This window comes from Mobula hypostoma, chromosome 6 (genome assembly GCF_963921235.1).
Source record: "Mobula hypostoma chromosome 6, sMobHyp1.1, whole genome shotgun sequence".
Taxonomy (NCBI): domain Eukaryota; kingdom Metazoa; phylum Chordata; class Chondrichthyes; order Myliobatiformes; family Myliobatidae; genus Mobula; species Mobula hypostoma.
The window spans coordinates 12891580-12915924 of record NC_086102.1 but is presented as its reverse complement, the minus strand read 5'-3'; the positions used below and the strand labels follow the sequence as shown (position 1 = coordinate 12915924).

The following is a 24345-nucleotide window of genomic DNA, read 5'->3' as shown; positions in this document are numbered from 1 at the left end:
TATGGGAGGAAACCAGAGCACCCAAAGGAAACCCGGGCGGTCATGGAGAAAACGTACAAACTCCTTCAGAACAGCAGTGGGAATTGGACCCATGTTACTGGCACAGTAACGGTGTTACGCTAACAGCTGTGTGACACGGCCAGCCTATTTAATATTTATTATTATAATAATTTATAGTAGTCATAGAGAAATACACACAGTAACAGGCCCTTAGGCCCAACTTGTCCATGCCAAAGCATTCAAACTGCCTAGTCCCATCAACCTGCACCCAGACCATAGCCCTCCCTACCCCTCCCAACCATGTACCTATCCAAAATTGTCTTGAACGTTCAGATCGAGTGCTGATGCACCACTGGCTGCTCATTCCACACTCTCATGACCCTCTTAGTGCAGAGGTTTCCCCTCATGTTCCCCTTAAACATTTCACCTTTCATCCTTAACCCATGACCTCTGGTTGTAGTCCCACCCAACCTCTGTGGAAAAAGCCTACTTACATTTGCCCAATCTATACCCAACTTAATTTTGTATCCCTCTATCAAATCTCCCCTCAATCTTCTATGTTCCGAGGAATAAAGTCCTAACGTATTCAATCTTTCCTTATAATTAATGTCTTCCAGTCCCGGCTATTTTCTCTGCACTCTTCCAACCTTATTTACATCTTGCCTGCACACAATACTCCAACTTAGGCCTCACCAACATCTTATACAACTTCAACATAACATCCCATCTCCTGTACTCAGTACTTTGATTTATGATGGCCAATGTGCCAAAAGCTCTCTTTATGACCTTTATAATAATATTATAATGTTATAATAATAGTTATTATTCACATCGTGATTTATTGAATACTAGGAAGTTTTGGATTACAGGAAACAGGCAGGAAATTGGAGCTGAGACCGTGGTCTCAGCAGCCATTTTCATTTTAAATGTCAGAACGTGCTTAAAGGGCCGAGTAGTCTCCTCCTGTTACTCATGTCATTGAGTGGTGCTGGAGTCAGGAACAATGAGAGACGAGGCAAAGGCACCTGATAACCTCCACAGCAGCAAACCATATAGGCTTATACAACCATATTATCTTATGTCCTGAATCCGAGGTGTGTTTAATTATCACACATTGCCGTGGTTGTATTTGAATTTACACACCTGAATAATGGCCATGGACTGTGGATTACTTGTGCAGCAACCTAATCACTGTGCTACAGTACCTGCATCGCCCCCGGGCTTGGACTGAGATGGAGTGGAGACTAACGAATAATTACCTTCCATTACTCTGTGAATGTGCGTGGTCGTTCAACTGTTCAAACACTGGTTGTGGCCCATTACTGGCATCATAATCGAGCATAACAATTCTATTTTTGTGCTCTGCTGTGTGTTTGATTGAATTATATCGTTCCAGCAAATCTGGAGTAAGTTGAATGTTAATGAGCCCATTGTCAAAATAGCAGTCTGCTGGGATCAAACCCTCATTCGACGACAGCTAATTTGTAAGGCAGCCTATTGCATTGTCCGTTGTTCAGAGTTTCAGTCTGGAAAGAAAACAATTGCACAGAGCAACAGGAAAACACATTCCAATCCCCATTTTCATTCTGACATGTCGGAACATGGCCTCCTCTACTGCCACAATGAGGCCGCTTTCAGGATGGAGGAACAACACCTCATATTCTGTCTGCGTAGCGTCCAACCTGACGGCATGAACATCAATTTCTCCAACTTCCAGTAGTTTCTCCCCCCTACCCTTTCCCCCTCCTCTCTTTCCATTCCCCATTCTGGCTCCCCTCTCACCTCTTCTCTTCTCCTAACCTCCCTCCTCCTTCCATTTCTTGCATGGTGCACTCTCCTCTCCTATCAGACTCCTTCATCAGCCCTTTACCTTTTCTATCTATTTCGGCCCAGCTTCTCACCTTCTCACCATCCACTTCCTCCACCCACCTACCTGTCCCCTCACCTGGCTTCACCTATCACCTTCCAGCTTATACTCCCTACCCTCCCCTCACCTTCTTATTTTGACTTCTTTCCCCTTCCTTTCCATTCTTGATGAAGGGTCTCGGCCCAAAATGTTGACTCTTTATTCTTTTCCGAAGGTGCTGCCTGACCTGCAGAGTTCCTCCAGCATTTTGTGTGTGTATTGCTCTGGATTTCCATCATCTGCAGAATCTCTTGTGCTTTCATATAAAGGTGATTAGTTAGCTGATCTGTGCTGTTGTTTTGTCTGGGTACTAAGCTCAGAACATAGTGCAACAGAGATATATATTATATGTTCAACTTCAAAGGGAATTAAAGGATTAATATCGGAGTAGCATTTGATTCAAGATTGCAATGGATGTTGTATACTTGGACTTTTTCAAGGTCTTTGACAAGGTGCCGCACATGAGGCTGCTTACCAAGTTAAGAGCCCATGGCATTACAGGAAAGTTACTAGCATGGTTAAAGCATTGTCTGATTGGTAGGAGGCAGCAAATGGGAATCAAAGGGTTCCTTTTCTGGTTGTCTGCCAGTGACTTGTGGTGTTCGGCAGGGGTCAGTGTTGGGACTGCTTCTTTTTATGCTGTATATCAATGATGGAATATATATGATGCTGTATAGATGGCATTGTTGCCAAGTTTGCTGATGATACAAAGATTGGTGGAGGGGTAGGTAGTGTTGAGGAAACAGGTAGGATGCAGAAGGACTTAGACAGATTAGGAGATCGGGCAAGAAAGTGGCAAATGAAATACAATTTTGGAAAATGTATGGTCATTCACCTTGGTAGTAGAAATAAATGTGCAGACTATTTTCTAAACGAGGAGAAAATCAAAAAACCTGAGATGCAAAGGGACTTGGGAGTCCTTGTGCAGAACACTCTAAAGGTTAACTTGCAGGTTAAGTCGGTGATGAGGAAGGCAAATGCAATGTTAGCATTCATTTCAAGAGTTCTAGAATACAAGAGCAGATATGTAATGCTGAGGCTTTATGAGGCACTGGCCTCACCTTGAGTATTGTGTACAGTTTTGGGCTCCTCATCTAAGAAAAGATGTGCTGGCATTGGAAAGGGTTCAGAGGAGGTTCACAAGGATGATTCCGGGAATGAAGGGGTTAACATACAAGGAACATTTGATAGCTTTGGCTCTGTACTTGCTGGAATTTAGAAGGATGGGGGTGATCACATTGAAACCTTTCGAATGTTGAAAGGCCTGGACAGAGTAGATGTGGAAAGGATGTTTCCCATGGCGGGAAAGGTTAGGACAAGAGGGCACTGCCTCGAGACAGAGTGACATCCATTTAAAACAGAGGTGCGGGGAAATTTCTTTAGCCAGAAGGTGGTGAATTTGTAGAATTTATTACCACCGGTACCTGTGGAGGCCAGGTCAATGGGTGTATTTAAGGCAGAGCTTGATAGGTTCTTGATTGGGCGCAGCTTCAAAGGCTACAGGGGAGAAGACTGGGGAGTGGGGCTGAGGAGGGGAAAAGGGAACAGCCAAGATTGAATGGCGGAGCAGACTCAATGGGCCAAATGGCCTAATTCTGCTCCTATGTCATATGGTCTTAAAACAAAGTTTTAGTACATACATCAGTACACGTGACAATAATAAACGAAGATTAGACAGCCGGAGACTTTCCCAGGGTGGAAATGGCTCCGACAGAGACATAATATTAAATTGATGAGAGGAAACTGTGGGGGAGGTTTGTTAGAGGTAGGTATTTTACACAGAGAAGGGTGGGTGCGTGGAATGCACTGCCGGGGTGGGGGGTGGGGTTTGGTGTGTTGTTAAAGGAGATGTGAGGGGATTATTTTTGTTAACACAGAGAGGGGTGGGTGCCTGGAATGTGCTCCCTGAGGTACTGGTAGAAGCTGAAACATTAGGGATTTTTAAGGGATGTTTAGATAGGCACATAAATGTAAGGAAAATGAAGGGATATGGACTTTGTGTAGACATAAGAGATTAGTTTAGTTGACCATTTGATTACTAGTTTATTTGGTTCAGCATCGCATTGTGGGATGAAGACCCTGTTCCTATGCTCTGTGATACATTTGGGACACTTAAGAGACCTAGACAGGACTGGAGGGCTTTGAGGTGTGTAGGAGGGAAGGATTAGATTGATTGAGCAACGTTAACATTGATCATGACAACATTGTGAAACCAGTGATAAAAGCTGGTCAAACCTGTGTTTTAAAAGACAGGGACATAAAGCTTCAGGCTTTTAAACTACTATCAAGATGACAGAGCTTTATATATACATCAGCCCCAGGAAAGCAGTCTGTTGTTCGTAGGGAGCAGACAGAAACGAGAGAGGAAAGTTATAAACACAAGAGATGAACGTGGCTTTTAACCATACAGGATAAAAGCAGGCTTTTCGGCCCACCAACTTCATGTCAGCCACCACTAACTTACACCAACCCTACACTAACCCCAGTATATTCTCCTCACTTTCCCATTAACTCCCCTCTCTACCAGGCAGTGATGAAACCAGTAAAACTTGCAAAGGCCCGTGCATCTTTAAATGAGAGGGAGAATCGGGGCTCCTGTGGGATACCCACGGATACAGTACCAGAGGACAGGATTGAACAGGGGGGCGTGGGTGCGATGAGACAGCGGCATTGCCAACTGCACCACAGCACCACTGGGCAGAGACCAAAGAGGAGACAAATGGGAAACTACTGACTAGGGATAGGAAAGTAAGCCAAATGTGGAATCCCTCACTTGAACGTAGCATTGACTGGGGCAGGTAAGCTGCAGCTGGTGGGAGACAAGAAGAGTTTGAGCAGACATGCTCAAGGAATTCTATTTACACAATAAGGAAGGTCTGTAGGAACTTTATAAGAGCAAGTAGAATGTGAAGAGCTAATTTGTGTAAGGATGAAGAGCAGCTTGGCGTAAGGTGACCGTGTGTTTGGATGAAGTGGCATCTCCAGGGCCAACCAAATGTTACTTTTTCTTTGTTAAATGTCTTTTTTATGATAGCAAGGCAATGCTGGACTCCAAGAACTTCGGGTACTATAGGCCTACCCCATCAGTGAGCTGCTGATAGGCAGAGATGCGGGACTGGGTGCAGACCGTGTTGTTGCCAGCTGCAGGAAGGCATCGAAGGCATTAGAGTTAGTGCACATAGGCAGTGTGCTGTGTAACTGTAGCCGACTGTCTTGGACATTTCTCTTGAGATCGAAAGACCCTGTTGGACCTTGATAATGTAAGATGCTGCAGGCCTGTTTCTCTTGTTTGGTGGCTGTGTGGCCTCAGTTGTAGCAAGGACTAGGCCTCAAGCCACAAGTTTGCCTGCTGCTGCAGTCCAGGAGAGGAGGTGCCAGAGGCGGTGTAGCGTGGCATCCGTGCCCAGGTGGGGACCGGCCCCTCCTGTCAGTGCTGCCCTCCAGTGTTCTACTGATGGAATGACAGGCTGGATTGTGTGCATCTGTGCACTGCTGAAAACTGTACCATCAATTTGCTGGGCATGTCGCTCAAGGACATGGTCTATGTATATATGTTTTTACTTGCATGGCTATGTTTTTTTGCTCACTATTTTGAATGTGTTCTGTATGTTTTGCACCTTGGCCCCAGAGGCTGTATTCATGCATGGTTGAATGATAATTAAACTTAGAATCTGACTTGATAACATTTGTTAGCCATGCGAAAGAGAAACAAGATGATTCTCAGATTGCATTAGGGAGGATAGATGGTCTCTGGGAGACCAGAATCAGATCAAGGAAGCTGCAAGCAGATACAGTGAAATAATGTGAACAACATAGTTACAAACAATAAACTGCCTGGACCGGGATACACTTTGCAAGCTGATTCCACGCTTGGAGCAAGAAATTGCGCAGAATACTGACAAAACATTCAGGTAGCATCATTCCAGCCTTTGAGGTTATCCAACAGTTGTTGACTTGTAGAAGGAAACATTCTGCAGAGGACAGCTTTCGTCACTGTAAGCTCGATGCATCTGTTCCAAACACCGATTCTGAAGCTGATTCAAATGACAACGGAAGTTCAAAGCATGAAAACTAATCATTCTGGAAGATATGAATTCCACGGAGATACTTAATAATTCCACACGTTTACTTTACACTCTCAGAATTGCGTACAGATGAATTTAAGAGTTGAGTTATGCAATATGAAAAGACAGGCTGACGGAAACATTACCGTTAAAGATGAGAAAGTAAGGGAAATTGATACCGAAGGTGCTGTGTTGGTGCTGGAAGCGTGGAGACACTCTCAGGCTGCCCCAGCATAATTTTCACTGGTATGATTTGATGCAAGTGATGGATTTCAATTTATGTTTTGATGCATATGTGACAAATAAGGCTTATATTTAATTTTTAATACTGACTATGAACATTACCAGTTCAGATTCGGCACTCTGAAGACAATCAGTGAATGGTCTGGACCACTGCCCGCCAGATATAATGGGGGTAAATATACTCCTGCTTCAGACTGTGTCATTGCTTTATAATAAGTGACAGGTTTGACTGCGAAATAAACAGCTCTGTAGAAACCGCTCTTAGCAATATGGTTTGCTGTTGAGTGTATTGAAATACACAGCAAACAAAATCAACCACTATTGTTTGTTTAACCTGGGTGGACTTTGAAAATTAAACTGGCAGTCATTTAAACTGAGGTATGTAGGGACTTCTCATAGATGGAGGTCACAGAGTGTTAGTCAGGGCAGCCATTTATTTGGGACAACTAATAAAGAACAAAAACAAATCGAGCAGCGATTCCCTTTGTTTATTTTGGACAGTTTCCCCGTTTATTGGGGCCGGAGATGGTCAATTATGTGCACTTGTGTGGCTGTCAGACACTACATCGTGCTTAAAACGAACAGTTGTGCTAGTTGTGTGTGCTTATCATAAAAAGTACAGCACAGAAACTGCCCATTCAGCCTGTCTAGTCTGTGCTGTGTGTTTAACCTGCCTACTCCCATTGACCTGCACCGGGACCATGGCATTTCATGCCCCTACCAACCATGTACCTACCTTAAACGTTCACGTGCACCACTAGCACTGGCAACTCTCACCACCCTCCGAGTGAAGAGGTTTCCCTCATGTTCCCCTTAAACTTTCACCTTTCATCGTTAACCAATTACCTCTGTTTGTAGTCCTACCCAACCTCAATGGAAAAACCCTGCTTGCATTTACCCTATCTATACCATCATAATTTTCTATACCTTGATCAAACCTCCTCTCAGTCTTCTGAATTCCAAGGAATAAATTCCTAACCTATTCAATCTTTCCTTATACTCATGTCCTCCAGACCTGGCAACGTCCTTGTAAGTTTTCTCTGGACTCTTTCAACCTTATTTACATCTTTCCTGTAGGTAGGTGACCAAAACTGCACACAGTACTCCAAACTAGGCCTCACCAATATCTTGTCAACTTCAATATAACTTCCCCTCTTCTGCACTGAAGTCTAATGTGATCCTATCTACCTGTGAGACCACTTTCAATAAATTCTGGACCTGTATTCCCAGATCTCTTTGTTCTACCACAGTCATCATTCCCCTCCCATTCACTGTGTAAGACATACCCTGGTTGGTCCATTCGAAGTGCAACACCCCATAAATGCATTAAACTCCATCTGCCATTTTTCAGCCCCTTTTTTCCAGCTGGTCCAGATCCCTCTGCAAGCCATGATAGCCTTTCCACACTGTCCACTACACCCCCAATCTTGGTGTCATCCACAAATTTGCTGATCCAGTTAATCACATTATTATCCAGATTGTTGATATAGATGGCAAACAACAACGGACCCAGCAGAGCTCCACTAGTCACAGGCCTCCAGTCAGAGGGGTAACCCTATACTCCCTTCTCTGGCTTCTCCCACAAAAGCAATGCCTAATTGAATTTATGATCTCATCTTGAATGCCAAGAGACTAAGCCTTTCTGCCCAACCTCCTGTGCATGACCTTGTCAAGTCCATGTACACAACATCCACTACATTGCCCTCATCAACTTTCCTGGTAACTTCCTCGAAAAGCTCTATATGATTGGTTAGACATAACCTACCATGCATGCAGCCTTGTTGACTATCCAAATACTTATATATCTGGTCCCTTAGAATACCTTCTAATAACTTTTGCACGACTGATGTCAGGCTCACTAGCCTATAGTTTCCTGGTTTATTTTTAGAGCGTTTCTTGAACCACGGAAAACACTGACTATCCTCCAACCTTCTGATACATCAATGTCACTAAGGATGATTTAAATATCTCTGCTAGGGCCCTGGCATTTTCTGCCCTTGCCTCCCACTGGGTCCAAGGAAACGCCTTGTCAGGCCCTGGAGATTTATCCACCCTAATTTGCATCAGGATAGTAAACTCCTCCTCTTCTATAATCTGCACAGGATCCATGAAGTTGATGCCGCTCAGCCTCACTTCTATAGACACTGTTCTTCGCCTGATGCAAAAATTTATTTATGATCTCCCCATTTCTTCTAGCTCCAGAGATGGATTGCCATCCTAATCTTCCAGAGGACCAATTTTGTCCTTTGCAATCCTTTTGCTCTTAGCATATCTGTAGAATTCCTTAGGATTCTCCTTCATCTTGTCTGCTGGAGGAACTACGTGCCTTCCTTTCTTCCTCCTGCTTTCTTTCTTGTGTTCTCTTGCATTTCTTATACTCCTTAAGCACCCCATTTGTCCCTACCTGCCTATACACACCCCATTTGTCCCTACCTGCCTATACACACCCCATTTGTCCCTACCTGCCTATACCTGCTATGCACATCCTTATTTTTCTTAACAAGGACCTCAATATTTCTTGAAAACCAAGTTTCCCCACACTTGTTATCTTTACCTCTTATTCAGACAGGCACTTACAAGCTTTGTACTCTCAAAGTCTCACTTTTGAAGGCCTCCCACTTACCAAGTACACTTTTGCCAGAAAACATCCTGTCCCAATCCACACATCGCCTTTCTGATACCATCAAAATTGTTGGCCTTTCTCCAATTTATGATCTCATGGACCAGACCTATCTTTCTGCATATTTACTTTGAAAGTAATGGCATTGTGGTCACTAGATGCAAAGTGTCCATACACAAATTTCTGTCACCTACCCTGGCTTATTCCCCTATAGCAGATCAAGTATTGCACACTCTCTCACTGGGATTTCTATGTACTGATTAAGGAAACATTCCTGAGCACATCTGACAAACTCTATCCCATCTAGTCCTTTTACAGTATGGGAGTACCAGTCAATATGTGGAAAATTAAAATCACTTACTATCACAATCATGTGTTTTTTTCAACAGTCTATAATCTCGGCAAATTTGTACCCCTAAGTTCCTCAGACTGTTGGGTGTTCTGTAATACAGTCTCAGTAACATGGTCATACCTTTCTTATTTCTCAGTTCCATGCATAGCGACTCACTAGATGAGTTCTTTAGTCCCCCCTCCTCCTCTAATCCCTCCCACTCTGTCATGTCTAAGACAATGGTACCCCAGGATATTGAGCTGTTGCTCCTGCAGCTAGAGATTGTGGAGGCAGATGTTATTAAGGCATCAGACAAAGTCTGGAATACTAGTGTCCTGAGCTGCATATATTTCAAAGCAAGAAGTATCATAGGAAAAGCGGATAAGCTCAGGGCATGGATCAACTCTTGGAATTATGACGTCTTACCCATCAGTGAGACTTAGTTGATAGATACAGGACTGAAGGTGTTTTATTTGAATGCAAGCAGTATATAAAATAACATACAGTGGATGATCCTGTAGCACAGTTAGAGATTGGCAAGTGTGATGTTGTGGGCATCTCTGTGCCATGGCTAAACTGTGTGGTCATGGTTGGGAGCTTAACATCCAAGGAGACAGAAAAGCAAAGAGGGTGGGATGGGTCATTTGATAAACAATGAAATCAAATCCTCAGAAAGAGGTGACATAGGATTGGACGGTGTAGAATCCTTATGGGAAGAGTTAAGAAACTTCAAGGGTAAAAGGACCTTGATGGGAGTTGTATAAATGGGCCTCCAAACTGTAGCCAGGATGTGGGCTACAAATTACAATAGGAAATAGAAAAGGCAGGTAAAAAGGTTGATGTTGCAATAATCATGGAGGATTTCAATCTGCAGGTAGATTGTGAAAGTCAGGTTGGTCCTGGATCCCAAGGGAAAGCCTATGAGATGGCTTTTCAGAGAAGCTTATGGTTTAGCCCACTAGCAGAATGGAAATTCTGAATTGATTGGTGAGCTTAAGGTAAAGGAACCCTCAGGAGACAGTGATTATAATATGATAGAATTCACCCTGCAGTTTGAAAAGAAGATGCTAAAATCAGATTTATCAGTATTATAGTGGAGTAAAGGGTATTACAGAGGCATGAGATAGGAGCTGGCCAAAATTGATTTGAAGGGCGCACTGGCAGGGTTGATGACAGAACAGCAGTGGCAGGAGTTGCTGGTAGAAATTCGGAAGGTGCAGGAAAAATACATCCCAAAGATGAAGAAGTATTTTAAAGGGAGGATGAGGTAATCATGGCTGACATAGGTAGTCAATGGCAGCATAAACCCAAAAGATAGGGCATATAATATTGCAAAATTAGTGGGAAGGTAGGGGATTGAGAAACTTTTAAAAACCAACAGAAGGCAACTAAAAAAAAAGCCATAAAGAGAGAAAAGATGAAATATAAATGTAAACCGGGCAATATTATAAAAGAGGACACAAAAAGTTTTTTCAGCTGTAGAAAGAGTAGAAGACAGACAGACCACTGAAAAAAATGATGCTGAAGAGGTAGTAATGGGGGATAAAAAATGGAGGACAAATTTAATAAATATTTTGCATCTGTCTTCACTGTAGAAGCAGTATGCCAGAAATGCAAGAGTGTCAGGGGGCCAGAAGCCAGTGCCACTGTTATTTTTAAGAAGAAGGTGCTTGGAAACTGAAAGGTCTAAAGGTAGATAAGTCACTGGACAGATGGTGTATGCCCCAGTGTTCTGAAAGGGGTAGCTGAAGAGATTGTGAAGGCATTAGTAATGATCTTTCAAGAATTACTAGATTCTGGAATGGTTCCTGAGGACTCGGAAATTGCAAATGTCACTCCACACTTTAAGAAGGAAGGAAGACAGAAGGAAGGAAATTATAGACCAGTTGAGCTGACTTCAGTGCTTGGGAAGATGTTGGAGTCAATTATTACGTGATAAAATAGGGCAAAGTCAACATGATTTTCTCAAAGGGAAATCTTGCCTAACAAATGTGTTGGAATTCTTCAAGGAAATAACAGGCAGGATAGACAAAGGAGAATCAGTGGATGAGATTTTTTTTTTGATTTTTGGAAGGCCTTCGACAAGGAGCCACACATGAGGCTGCATAACAAGCTGATGGTATTACAGGAAAGGTACAAGCATGAAAAGAACATTGCCTAACCAGCAGAAGGCACAGAATGGAATTAATCTGTTTGTGCATGATATGAAGATAGGTGGAGGAATGGGTTGTATTGAGGAAGCAGAATATATTGAGGAAGCATAAAGTCTGCAAAAGGACTTGGACTGATTGGGAGAATGGGCAAGGAAGTGGCAGACGGAATATAGCATAGGAAAGCGTATGATCATGCACTTTGGCAGAAGGAAGAAAGGCATAAGCTATTTTCTATATGGGGAGAAAATGCTAAAATCAGAGGCACAAATGGACTTGGGAATCCTTGTGCAAGATTGCCTAAAGGTTAACTTGCAGGTTGAGTCAGTGATAAGGATAGCAAATGCGACGTTAGGATTCATTTCGAGAGGACTGGAATACAAAAGCAAGGATGTAATGCTCAGGCTTTTAAACCATTGATCACACCCCTTTTGGAGTATTGTGAGCAGTTTTGGGCCCCTTGTCTAAGAAAACGGGTTGGCATTGGAGAGGGCTGAGGATGTTTACCAGAATGATTCCAGGAATGAAAGAGTTAACATATGAGGAGGCTTGATTGCTCTGGGCCTGAACTCGCTGGAGTTTAGAAAAATGGGAAGGGGCAGGAGATATATCTGAAACATATTGAATATTGAAAAGCCAACATAGATTGGACATGGTGAGGAAGTTTCCTGTAGTGGGGGAGTCTAGGACCAGAGGGCAGAACCTCAGTATTGAGGGATATCCATTTAGAACAGAGAAGAGGAAAAATCTCTTTAGCCAGAATGTGGTGAATCTATGCAATTCATTGCTGCAGACAGCTATGCAGGAAAATTCAAAGGGTATATTTAAGGTGGAGGTTGATAGGTTCTTGATTAATCAGGTTACAGGGAGAAGGCTAGAGAATAGGGTTGAGAGGGATAATAAATCAGCCATGTTGGAATGGCTGTTAGACTTGATGAGCGGAATGGCCTAATTCTGCTCCTATATCTTAGGGTCCTCGAATTTGTTACTCAGGTAAGTGGTAGTTTGTCTTTTTTAGACCTTTTTCAATAATTCCGTGAAACCGGATAATTGGGGCTGCCACATAATTAGACCAAAATGTGCTGGTTCCGATGTATCCCAATTAACTGGAATACACTGTAATTGACAAATTGAATTAAATAATTAGTGCAAAAAGAATAGTGATGTAGTGACTTGGGTTCATTGTCCATTCAGAAATCTGATGGCAGAGAGGAAGAAGCTGCACTTAAAACATTGAGTGTGTGTCTTCAGGCTCCAGTAACCCCTCTTGATGAGAGAGGGCATGCCTGGGTGGTGGGAATCCTTAATGATGGATGCCACCTTTTTGAGGCATCGCCTTTTGAAGATTGCCTCTATGCTGTGGAGGCTAGTACCCATGATTGAGCTGACTGAGTTTTGCAGCTTTCTGCAGGTTTTTCTGATCCTATGCAGTGGGCTCTCCATACCAGACTGTGATACAATCTGTTAGAATGCTCTCCACGGTACATCTGTAAAAACTTACAATAGTCTTTGGTTTCATACCAAATCTCCTTAAACTCCAATGAAATATAGCTGCTGTCGTGCCTTCTCTGTAAAGGCATCAATATGTTGGAGCCCGGGATAAATTTTCAGAGATGTTGACACCCAAGAACTTGGAACTGCTCACTATTTCCACTTCTGATCCCTCAACGAAGATTGGTGTGTGTTCCCAAGTCAGCAATCAATTCCTTGTTCTTACTGACATTGAATGCAAGGTTGTTACACTACATGTCATGTGAGTTATGTATGTTAAATTAAGTTTATATAATTTATGTTTGCAATGTGCTGTGCTCCTGCTGCAAAGAGGAATTTTTGTGGTATTTATACCCCAGGTGCAGTATGTATGCACATGACAAGGAGAATGAGAGGCATCTTGATGGAGATGTACATGATAGGAAGCATTGATCAGGTGGCTAGCCAGAGGCTTCAGGGTGCTGGCAGAGGAAAATACATTAAGGACAGTTAAGAAGATCTTAGATAGGTATGTGGGTGTTAGAATAATGGAGGGCTATGTAGGAGGGAAGGATTAAAATTGATCTTAGAGTGGGTTAGAAGTTCAGCAAGCATCATGGGCTGAAGGGACTGTACTGCTGTAATATTATATTCTTTATGTTGTAAGCCAGAAACCATCGACTACCAGACTGAGGAACCGCTTCTACCCCGCTGTAATAAGATTATTAAATGGCTGCATCGTGCAATAAGATGGAGTCTTGACCTCACAATCTACCTCGTGCACTTTATTGTTTCTCAGTGCTGCACTTTCTCTGCCGCTTTTACACTTTAGTCAACATTGTTATTATTTACCTCGTTCTAGGTCAGCTTGTGCAAGATGGGCCGAAAGGCCTGTGTCTACTGTATTACTCTACACTGTACAATGAATTGATCTATATGAACAATATGCAAGACATCTTTTCACTGTATAGATATGACAATAATAAACCAATAAATACCAATACCAAAAGAGTACCCCTCAGTGTTTTTGATTGCAAGTTGATTGGGCAGAATGCTGCCTGTATTCTTGGTCTAATGTGAACATACTGGGAGCTCTTATCTGTACTGATGCTAACTGAAAACCTGGCCTCTTTGCTTCTTCGTAGAGGAGCCCGGACCTCCTGCAGTTCAGGGTTACAAAGGCAGTGGCAAGAACTTCAAGCTCGTGGTGACAAAGCAGGACGATGGAGGATCTCCCATCCTGAGATATGTGCTCAAATACCGGTCTGTGAGTATGACGCACGCATAATGATAGCAGGCTGGGTTTTGATGGAGTTGGTGATATTGATCCAGAGGTCCTTCAGAAGACAAGAATGAGGCATAAACTTTGTGTTTATGACAATTTTACTAAGTGTTACAACAAAAGACAAAGGTTAGCTTTATTTGTCGCGTGTACATTGAAACATCAAAACACACAGTGAAATGCATCATTTGTTTCAATGGCCAAGATAGTTTGAGGATGTGCTGGGGGCAGACTGCAAGTATCGTCACGCTTCTGGAACCAACATAGCATGCCCATAACTCGCTAACCCTGACCGCATATCTTTGGAATGTGGGAGGAAACCAGAGCACCCGGAAGAAACCCACACAGTCACGGGGAGAATGTACAAACTCTTACAGGAATCGAACCCCGATCCTACAGCTGGTGCTGTAAAGAATGATGCTAACAGTTCGGCACTGTGCCACTCCGGACAAAGGATAAGAAAAGAAAGGCAAAGAAAAAGACGTTGTGGTCGTCTCACACTCAGACTGGAGATAGCAACATTCAGGTGATAACAATTCACCTGTTAAATGGCCAGATTCAAGACATCTGCTCTGAAAAGCTGAGAACCTTCTAGAAAAATATAAAATCAGCCCTACCACAATTAGTAAAAATTTACTGAACAATTACACATATTTAGGTGATTAAATAAAAATTGTAAGCAAGCATAGGAAAGTTAGACTACAAGAGAAATAACATATCTGCACCCTAATCCAATGGTTTCAATGAGCATGAAACAACACATGAACAGGCCCTGAGGCCCACAATATCTGTGCTGGCAATGATATCAACTTATGTTGTAAATCTGCCTTTATTCCTCAGTTTCTCATATCACTTCATCTCCTGCCTACTGTTGCGCTTATCTAACTCCCTATAAAACACCACTATCATATTAATTTCCACCACGTCCCCAGCAGTGTGTACCAGGCGCTGGACATTTTTGGTTTCATACACCATTCTCTGGAAACTCTAGAGTTCAAAGTTCAAAAGTTCAAAGTAAATTTATTATCAAAGTACCGAGATTCATTTTCTTGTAGACATATTCAATAAGTCCAATAACCATTATAGAATCAATGAAAGTTTGCCCAACAGGGCAGACAACCAGGGTGCAAAAGACAACAAACTGTGCAAACACAAAAAGAATTAGTAATACATAAATAAGCAATAAATATCAAGCATATGAGATGAAAAGTTCCTGAAAGTGAGTCCATTAGTTGTGGTACATTTCAATGATGAAACAAGTGAAGTTGAGTGAAGTTATCCCCTCTGTTTCAAGAGCCTGATTGTTGAGGGGTAATAACTGTTCCTGAACCTGATGGTGTGAGTCCTGAGGCTGCTGTACCTTCTTCCTGAAGGCAGCAGTGAGAAGAGAGCAGGTCCTGGGTGGTGGAGGTCTCTGATGATGGATGCTGCTTTCCTGCGACAACTCTCTGTGTAAATGTGCTCAATGGTGGGGAGAGTTTTACCCGTGATGTACTGGGCCATATCCTGTTGTGTGTGAGAATCCCGGGAGAGCAGCAGTTTCTGAGGTACTCAAACCACCCTGTCTGGCACCGACAATCATTCCATGGTCAAAGTTACTTAGATCACATTTCTTCCCCATTCTGATGTTTGGTCTGATCAACAACTGAACCTCTTAACCATGTCTGCATTAAGTTGCTACCACATGATTGGCTGATTAGCTATTTGCATAAACGAGCAGGCGTACTTAATAAAGTGGCCACTGAGTGTAGATTGAGCAATCTGTATTGTTCACACAGCCAACACAAACACAGTTTGCCAAGATCTGTCACTGGAGGAAGTTAGCGGGTAATTGGATGAAAGGAAGCAAGGATATATTTGAAACTTCCATGAAGAAACATGATATTCCTACTGACTTTCGGGAATTCCTGGATTTTGACAGCTCAGTGTGGGGAAGGAGTATTTTGTACCACAGAGTTTATTTCTTCTCGTGCTGTTATCTCCTGCTTCATCTTTGGAAGTGTCTACAGTTCCAGTGTTGACCTCTTCAGTCACCTCAAAACCCATTGAACTGGAGTGGAACCAAACACGCAAGAGATTCTGTAGATGCTTGAGATCCAGATAACACAGACAAAATGCTGCAGAAACTCAGCAGGTGAGGGAGGGGGGCAGAATAAGCAGTCGATATTTCAGGCCGAGCCCAGTCCTGGTGCCTGGCTTGCTAGCAGTTGGTGTGGCATGAAACCAAGTCAGTCTCATTCCTAAGTGTCTCAACCTGAACCATTGATTGTCTATTTCCCAGCTCTCTGAGAAGAGTGGAACTTCAGTCCTGAAGGGTCTCAAACCAGCCCATTGACTGACCATTTCCCTCGAGAGATGGTGCCTGTCTTGCTAGCAATTGGTGCAGATTGGAATCAAGTCGGGCTCATTCTCAAGAGTCTCAACCTGAACCGTCGATTGTCCATTCCCCTGAAATATTGAGTTCCTCCAGTGTTGTATGCATTGCTCAAGACATTAACTCTGCTCTACAAGAGACAGTTTGCAATAGTCCTGCCCACCACCAGATGATTGGCACACTCAGCACCATCAATAATCGCTTTGCTTCTGAAAAGAACTTAATCCCAAAATCCCAAATCCATGCAAATTAACTTCCTATGTACAGTGAATCCTCCAGCATCACTTTGAAGAAACAATGGGAAGATTGTTCTTGCTTTTGTATCTGTGGGGGTAATGAGATGAGGGACATCTGTACAACCATTAATGAATCAAAATATACAAGGTTAATTACACAATTTAGTCACATCTTAAATGAAACACTGATGGCATTGTTTGCAATTCTTTCTTGCTGATAAGATTATTGCATTAAGGTGTTACCCAGAAAATAAGATATTTACATGGAATTAATTGGAATTCATGGCACAGAGACAGTCCGTTGGCATTGACAGTGTGTTGGCTGTGTTTTCATCTTCTGTGTGTTTCACTTATCCAGTAATCCATCTTCTTCCAGTACCATATGCCTCCAATAACTAGAACTCAGTAATAGGGTGCTGTTCATGGTATTACTAAGTATTCCGTGTAGTACTGGTGTTTTCTTGCTAGCTCATTTAGAGTCATAGAGAAGTTACAGAGACATAGAGTCATCGAGAAGTACAGTACAGAAACAGGCCCTTCAACTCATCTAGTCCGTGCCAAAACTATTTAACTGTCTACTTCCATTGACCCTGTCCATAGCCCTCCATACCCCTGTCATCCATGTACCCATCCAAACTTCTTTTTAAAAGTTGAAATCGAGTTTTCATGCACCACTTGTGCTGGCAGCTCATTCCACACTCCCATGACCCTCCAAGTGAAAAAGTTTCCCCTCATATTCCCCTTAAACGATTCACCTTTCATTCTTAACCCATAACCTTTGGTTGTAGTCTTACCCAACCTCAGTGGAAAAAGCCTGCTTGCATTTACCCTATCTATACCCCTCATAATTTTGTATATCTCTGTCAAATCTCCAGTCAGCCTTCCACATTCTAAAGAATAAAGTCCTAAGCTATTCTATTTTACTTTCTAACTCAGTTCCTCCAGACCCGGCTGGCATTGAGACACAGCGTGGAATAGGCCCTTCCGTGCCACCCAGCAATCCCCATAGCCTAGTCACAGGACAATTTACAATAACCAATTAACCTACCAACTGATAGTCTTTGCATTGTGGGAGAAAACTGGAGCACACGGAGGAAACCCACACGGTCACGGGGAGAGTGTACAAACTCCTTTCAGACAGCGGCAGGAATTGAACCCAGGACGCCTGTACTGTAAACAGCTGTGCTATCCACTACACCACCATGCCACTCTAAGCAAGCTTGCAGAGCCAAGCCAAGGCCTCATTGTTTAGAACACAGAACAGGGAACAACACAGGAACTGGCCCTTCAGCTAATTCCACATATTGACAACCCAATGAGTGAGTGAATTCCTACTATACCTCACCCTTCTCACCTTAAAACTCTTCCTTCCATGAATCACAGTGGTCTGAATGGTGTCCTCCAGTTTGGCAAACCTCCTATGGTCCTTTAGTACACCAAAATCATACTCAATCCATCACTCACTGTGTGGGGTAGTGCAGAATGATTCTCCGCAATGCAACAGGCAAAATTATCAGAACAATGCCACACTCACTCATACCACAGATATATGTCTATACCTCTGAGTGAGTGTATCTTCATGCCTATCTGTGTGTGTGAGTAAATGTTTGCCTGGTATGTGTATGTATCTGTCTGAATGTGTCTGTGTTTGTATCTATGTGTGTATATATGTATCTGGATATACACACACATAGATTTTATATGTATGCAGATATTGAATGCTGTCATCACCAAACAAGAAAATGGCCATCCGAATGCATTTCAAATCACAGTCAGGCTGTTTGAAGAAGTCTCTGCTGAATTATCATCACTATCTAACCTGCAGCACCGGGGGCCCCAACAGACTAGACCACTGCTGTACTATGATTCGGAATGGCTCGACCGCATTTTGGGAAATCAGATCACTTAGCTGTCCTTCTCCTACTTACAGACAGACAGTGACTAAACAGCGTTGTTCCAGAAGATCGCTGGGAGGCAGAGGAGCAGCTATGGCATTGCTTCGAGTTGGGCTGGGCCAAGAACTCATCAGGGGATCTGAATAAATACACCATGATTGTCATGCACTTTATTAAAACAGTCGTGAATGAGTGTGTCCCCACAAAATCATTCAGCGTTTTCCCCAACCAGAAGCCCTGGATTAGATTAGATTAGATTCGACTTTATTGTCATTGTGCCAAGTACAGATACAAAGCCAATGAAATGCAATTAGCATCTGATCAGAAATGCAAAGAATAGTGTTATTTACAAAATAACTGTGAGTAAAAAGTAAGTGCTACAGCACACAAATATAAAAGTACTGAGACAGTACAATATGGGTGCAATACTGCTTAGCACCGTGATGTGAGGTTCAGCAGGGTCACTGCCTCAGGGAAGAAGCTCTTCCTGTGCCTGCTGGTGCGGGAGCGGAGGCTCCTGTAGCACTTCCCAGATGGGAGGAGAGTAAAAAGTCCATGGTTAGGGTGAGATGCATCCTTGGTAATGAACCATGAGATCTGCAGTCTGCTGAGGGCCAGATCAGTGGCATTAAAGTGTGACGACCAAGTTCAAGTCAGGAGGTCCAGGTTTGACCTCTGGCAATCCATCTCACATGCGAGGTGGCAATTCCGGACCAAACTTGAGCCACTGGGGGATGTTCGACAGCTGTGGCAGGGCTTGAATGCTATTACCTCTTACAAAGAGAAACCAAGTGCATAGATGACTAGAAGCCTCTGCTCCCTGGCTAGAAAGATCCCACCCATCCATCCAGCCTCCTCTTTGACCTTCTACCATCAGCCAGAGACACTGGTGCATAAACACAGAATGATCAAAATGGGAAACAGCTTCTCTCGGGCCATTCCTGCCACATCGCATTCGAAATGTCACTGGTTGATCTGTTCTGTGCCCTAATTTATGCACTTTGCTTTGTTTACTTCTGCATATTTCATTTGTAGATTTTATTCTTACTTTCCTAAATTATTGTGTGTTATGAGAAACGTAGTCTCATTCGTAAGTATACATGTATATAGTTAAATGGCAATAAACTTGATTTGAGTGATAACCTCAATGCCTTCCATGCTTATTCTCACCATCAAAACATGGAGGAACTTTGACAAACTCCCACAACCCCCAATGACACTGTGATATCAATCTCTGAGATTGACATGAGAGCGTCCATCAGGAGGGTGAACCCACGAAAAGCACCTAGCTAGATGAGGTACTTGGCTGAGTACTAAAGACCTGTGCTGACCAACTGGCTGGAGTGTTCACCGATATCTTTAACCTCGTGCTTTGACAATCTGAGGTACCCACCTGCTTTAAGCAGGTTCCAATTATAACCAGTGCCTAAGAAGAACATGGTAAACTTCCTCAATGACTATCTCCCAATAACACTTGCATCCACTATGATGACGTGCTTTGAGAGCTTGGTGATGAAACATATCAACTCCTGGCTGAGAGGTGACTTGGATCCACTCCAATTTGACTACCGGCACAACACGTCCACAGTAGATGCCATTTCATTGTCTCTTCACTCAATCCTGGAAAATCTGAACAGCAAAGACGCATATATCAGGATGCTCTTAATCGACTGGAGCTCAGCATTCAATACTACCATTCCCTCAAAATTAATAAGTTTCAAGAACTTAACCTCAATATCTCCTTGTGCAATTGTATCCTCGATTTCCTCACTTGCTGACCCCAGTCAGTTTGGATTGGCAACAACATCCCCTCCATAATCAACATCAGCACAGTTGCTTCGTAAGGCTGCTCGCTTAGCCTCTGCTCTACTCATTGTACACTGATGATTGTGAAGCTAACGTAGTTCCAATGCCATATTTAAGTGTGCTGACAGCACCACTGTCGTTGACCGAATCAAAGGTAGTGATGAATCAGCATGTAGGAGGGAGATTAAAACTCTGGCTAGGTGGTGCCACAACAACAATCTCTCACTCAATGTCAGCAAGACCAAGGAACTGATTATTGACTTGAGAAGGAGGAAACCAGAGGTCCATGAGCTCATCGAGGATCAGAGGAGGAGACGGTCAGCAACTTTAAATTCCTCAATGCTATCTTTTCTGAGGTTCTGTCCTGGGCCAGCACGTAAGTACAATTATGAGGGAAGCACAACAGCTCCTCTACTTCCTTAGAAGTTGTGAAGACTTAGCATGTCATCTAAGACTTTGACGACTATCTATAGATGAGTGGTGGAGAAATTATTGACTGGTTGCATCTTGACCTCAGAATCACAATCGGAATCAGGTTTATTACCACCGGCACGTGCCATGAAATTTGTTAGCTTAGCAGCAGCACTTCAATACAATACTTATTAATTAATTAATTAATTAATTAATAACAGTATAAGTATGCTGAATAGATTAAAAATCATGCAAAAAACAAATAATATATATTTAAGAAGTGAGGTGGTGTTCACGGGTTCAATGTCCCTTTAGGAATCGGATGGCAAAGGGGAAGAAGCTGTTCCTGAATCACTGAGTGTGTGCCTTCAGGCTTCTGTATCTCCTACCTGATGGTAACAATGAGAAAAGGACATGCCCTGGGTGCTGGAGGTCCTTAATAATGGACGCTGCCTTTCTGAGACACTGCTTCTTGAAGATGTCCTGGGTACTTTGCAGGCTAGTACCCAAGATGGAGCAGACTAGATTTAGAACCTTCTGCAGCTTCTTTTGAGTCTGTACAGTAGTCCCTCCATACCAGACAGTGATTCAGCCTGTCAGAATGCTCTCTACGGTACATCTATAGATGTTTTTGAGTGTATTTACTGACATACCAAATCTCTTCAAACTCCTAATGAAGTATAGTCGCTGTCTTGCCTTCTTTATAACTCTATTGATATGTTGGGACCAGGTTAGATCCTCAGAGATCTTGACACCCAGGATCTTGAAACTGCTCACGCTCTCCACCTCTGATGTCTCTGTTCCTTCATCTTACCCTTCCTGAAGTCCACAATCAGCTCTTTCATCTTACTGACGTTGAGGGCCAGGTTGTTGCTGCGGCACTATTCACTAGTTGGCATATCTCACTCCTGTACGCCCTCTTGTCACCACCTGAGATTCTAACAGCAATGGTTGTATCATCAGCAAATTTATAGATGGTATTTGAGCTATGGCTAGCCACACAGTCATGGGTATAGCGAGAGTAGAGCAGTGGGCTAGGCACACACTCCTGAGGTGCGCCAGTGTTGATCATCAGCAAGGAGGATATGTTATCACCAATCCGCACAGATTGTGGTCTTCCGGTTGGGAAGTCAAGGATCCAGTTGCAGAGGGAGTTACAGAGGCTATACCTGGTATAGAAAGCTTATCCTTTGAATGGAAAATCCTACAAAAGTAGTGGGTACCACCCTGTCCATCATGGGTAAAGCCCTCCACACCACTGAGCACAGAACGCTGTTGCAGGAAAGCAGCAGCCATCATCAAGCACCCCCGCCACCCAGGCCAGGCTCTCTTCTCACTGCTGCCATCATGAAGAAGGTACAGGAGCCTCAGGAATCACACCACCAGGTTCAGGGACAGTTATTGCCCCTCAAACTTGGCTCTTGAACCAGAGGGGACAACCACTCAGCTTCACTTGCCCCGTCACTGAATTGTCCCCACAACCTATAAACTCACTTCCAATGACTCTTCATCTCATGTACTCAATATTTATTGCTTAATTATTTATTATTATGCTGTCCAAGTTGCATGCCATCTTGGACAATGTCTCCCATCCACTACATAATGTACTGGTTGGGCACAGGAGTACATTCAGCCAGAGACTCATTCCACCGAGATGCAACACAGAGCGTCATAGGAAGTCATTCCTGCCTGTGGCCATCAAACTTTACAACCCCTCCCTTGGAGGGTCAGACACCCTGAGCCAATAGGCTGGTCCTGGACTTATTTCCTGGCATAATTTACATATTACTATTTAATTATTTATGGTTTTATTACTATTTAATTATTTATGGTGCAACTGTAACGAAAACCAATTTCCCCCAGGATCAGTAAAGTATGACTATGACTATTATGTTTTTCTCTTTCATATTTGCACATTTTGTTGTCCTATTCACATTGGTTGTCCATCTTGTTGGGCATGATCTTTCATTGATCCTATGGTGCTTCTTGGACTTCACAAGAAAACAAATCTCAGGGTTGTATCTGATGACATATACGTACATACTTCAATAATAAATTTACTTTGAACTTTGACTCTCTGTGTGCATGGTGCATATATGCATATGTGTGATGTGTGTGTGAATGGATATCTATCTCCAAGTGAGTGCATGTGTGGAGTGTAAGTCCGTGAGTGTATTTGTGTGTGTGTGAATATGTCTGTGTGTGTGTGTGTGTGTGAATATGTTTGTGTGTGTGTGTGTGTGAATATGTTTGTGTGTGTGTGTGTGTGTGTGTGTGTGTGCACACGCAAGAATACTCCAGCAGCAAGCTCCATAGAAACTGAGCATCTGACAGGGCTCCTTGCTTACCGCTGTGTTTCACCTGCCCACAGAAAGACAAAGAGGAGGAATGGGTGCAGAAGGTAACACCGGGAGGCCAGGACTCCATCACCCTGGAACAGCTCCAATGGGACGTGCAGTACCAGGTCCAGATCACAGCCGTCAACAAGTTGGGATCTTCCGAGCCAACCTTCTATGAGTTCACCATGCCGCCAAAGCCCAACACCATTGCCAGTAAGTCGCCTGACATAATTGGTTTATATCAGATGGAAAGGGACGGTGTAAATTGTCACTCCAACACCTTTGGTAGGAAGCCCTCACCCTCTTACAGGGGCATCGACTTTCTAAAGGGTCCATGAACCCATGAAGAATACCTTGTGTGCTGTTTATTTATTGTCACTTTTAGTGCATTTCATGTATTGCACTGTACTGTTGCAAAACAACAAACATCACAACATAAGTCCATTATCTGCATGTCCATATGTGTTCTGGATAGCAAGACTCATTTCCAATATCTATAAGTTTAGCCAATAAGTCCTTAAAGAATTGCATACCTTAGTGATTGCTGGTCTTCCTGTGTTCGCTTGGAATTCTCATTTCCTTCCTTCTGCCACCCCTCCATCTCCATAACCTCCTTCAGTTCTACAGTCCCCCGAGATCTCCCCACCCCTCTAATTCCAAACCCCTGCACTGCTGCCCTGACATAACCCAGGAGCAGAAGGTGGCCTTTGAGTGTTCTCCACTAGTCAACAAGATCAAAGCTGATCAACTTCATGAGTCCTGATGAAGGGTCTCAGCCTGAAACATTGACTGATTATTCCTCTCCATAGATGCAGCCTGGTCTGCTGAATTCCTCCAACATCCTGTGTGTGTTACATAGAAACATAGAAATCTACAGCACATTACAGGCCCTTCAGCCCACAATGTTGTGCCAACTGTGTACCCTACTCTAGAAACTGCCTTAGAAACTCCTTACCACAGCCCTCTATTTTCATGTACCATGTACCTATCTAAGAATCTCTTAAAAGACCCTATTGTGTCCACTTCTACCACCGTCGCTGGCAGTGCATTCCATGCATCCACCACTCTCTGTGTGAAAAACTTACCTCTGACATCCCCCATGTACCTGCTTCCAAGCAGCATAAAACTATGCCCCCTCATGTCAGCCCCAGGAATAAAAGCTTCTGGTTATGAGGGGATAAGCTGTCCTTTTTATATTTTCAGTCCTGATGCAGGGTC

The 24345-nt window shown here is 43.2% G+C and overlaps 1 protein-coding gene across 2 annotated transcripts in view; it reads left to right on the top strand.

The window, feature by feature from the left end:
• The window catches only part of LOC134347828 (neural cell adhesion molecule 2-like), a 632407-nt gene that overhangs the window by 559221 nt on the left and 48841 nt on the right, over positions 1-24345 (top strand). For both annotated transcript variants that reach the window (XM_063050290.1, XM_063050291.1), the window contains exons 14-15: positions 13930-14051; positions 23160-23340. In XM_063050290.1, the coding sequence (XP_062906360.1) occupies positions 13930-14051; positions 23160-23340 (303 nt within the window). The remainder of the gene's footprint in view (positions 1-13929; positions 14052-23159; positions 23341-24345) is intronic.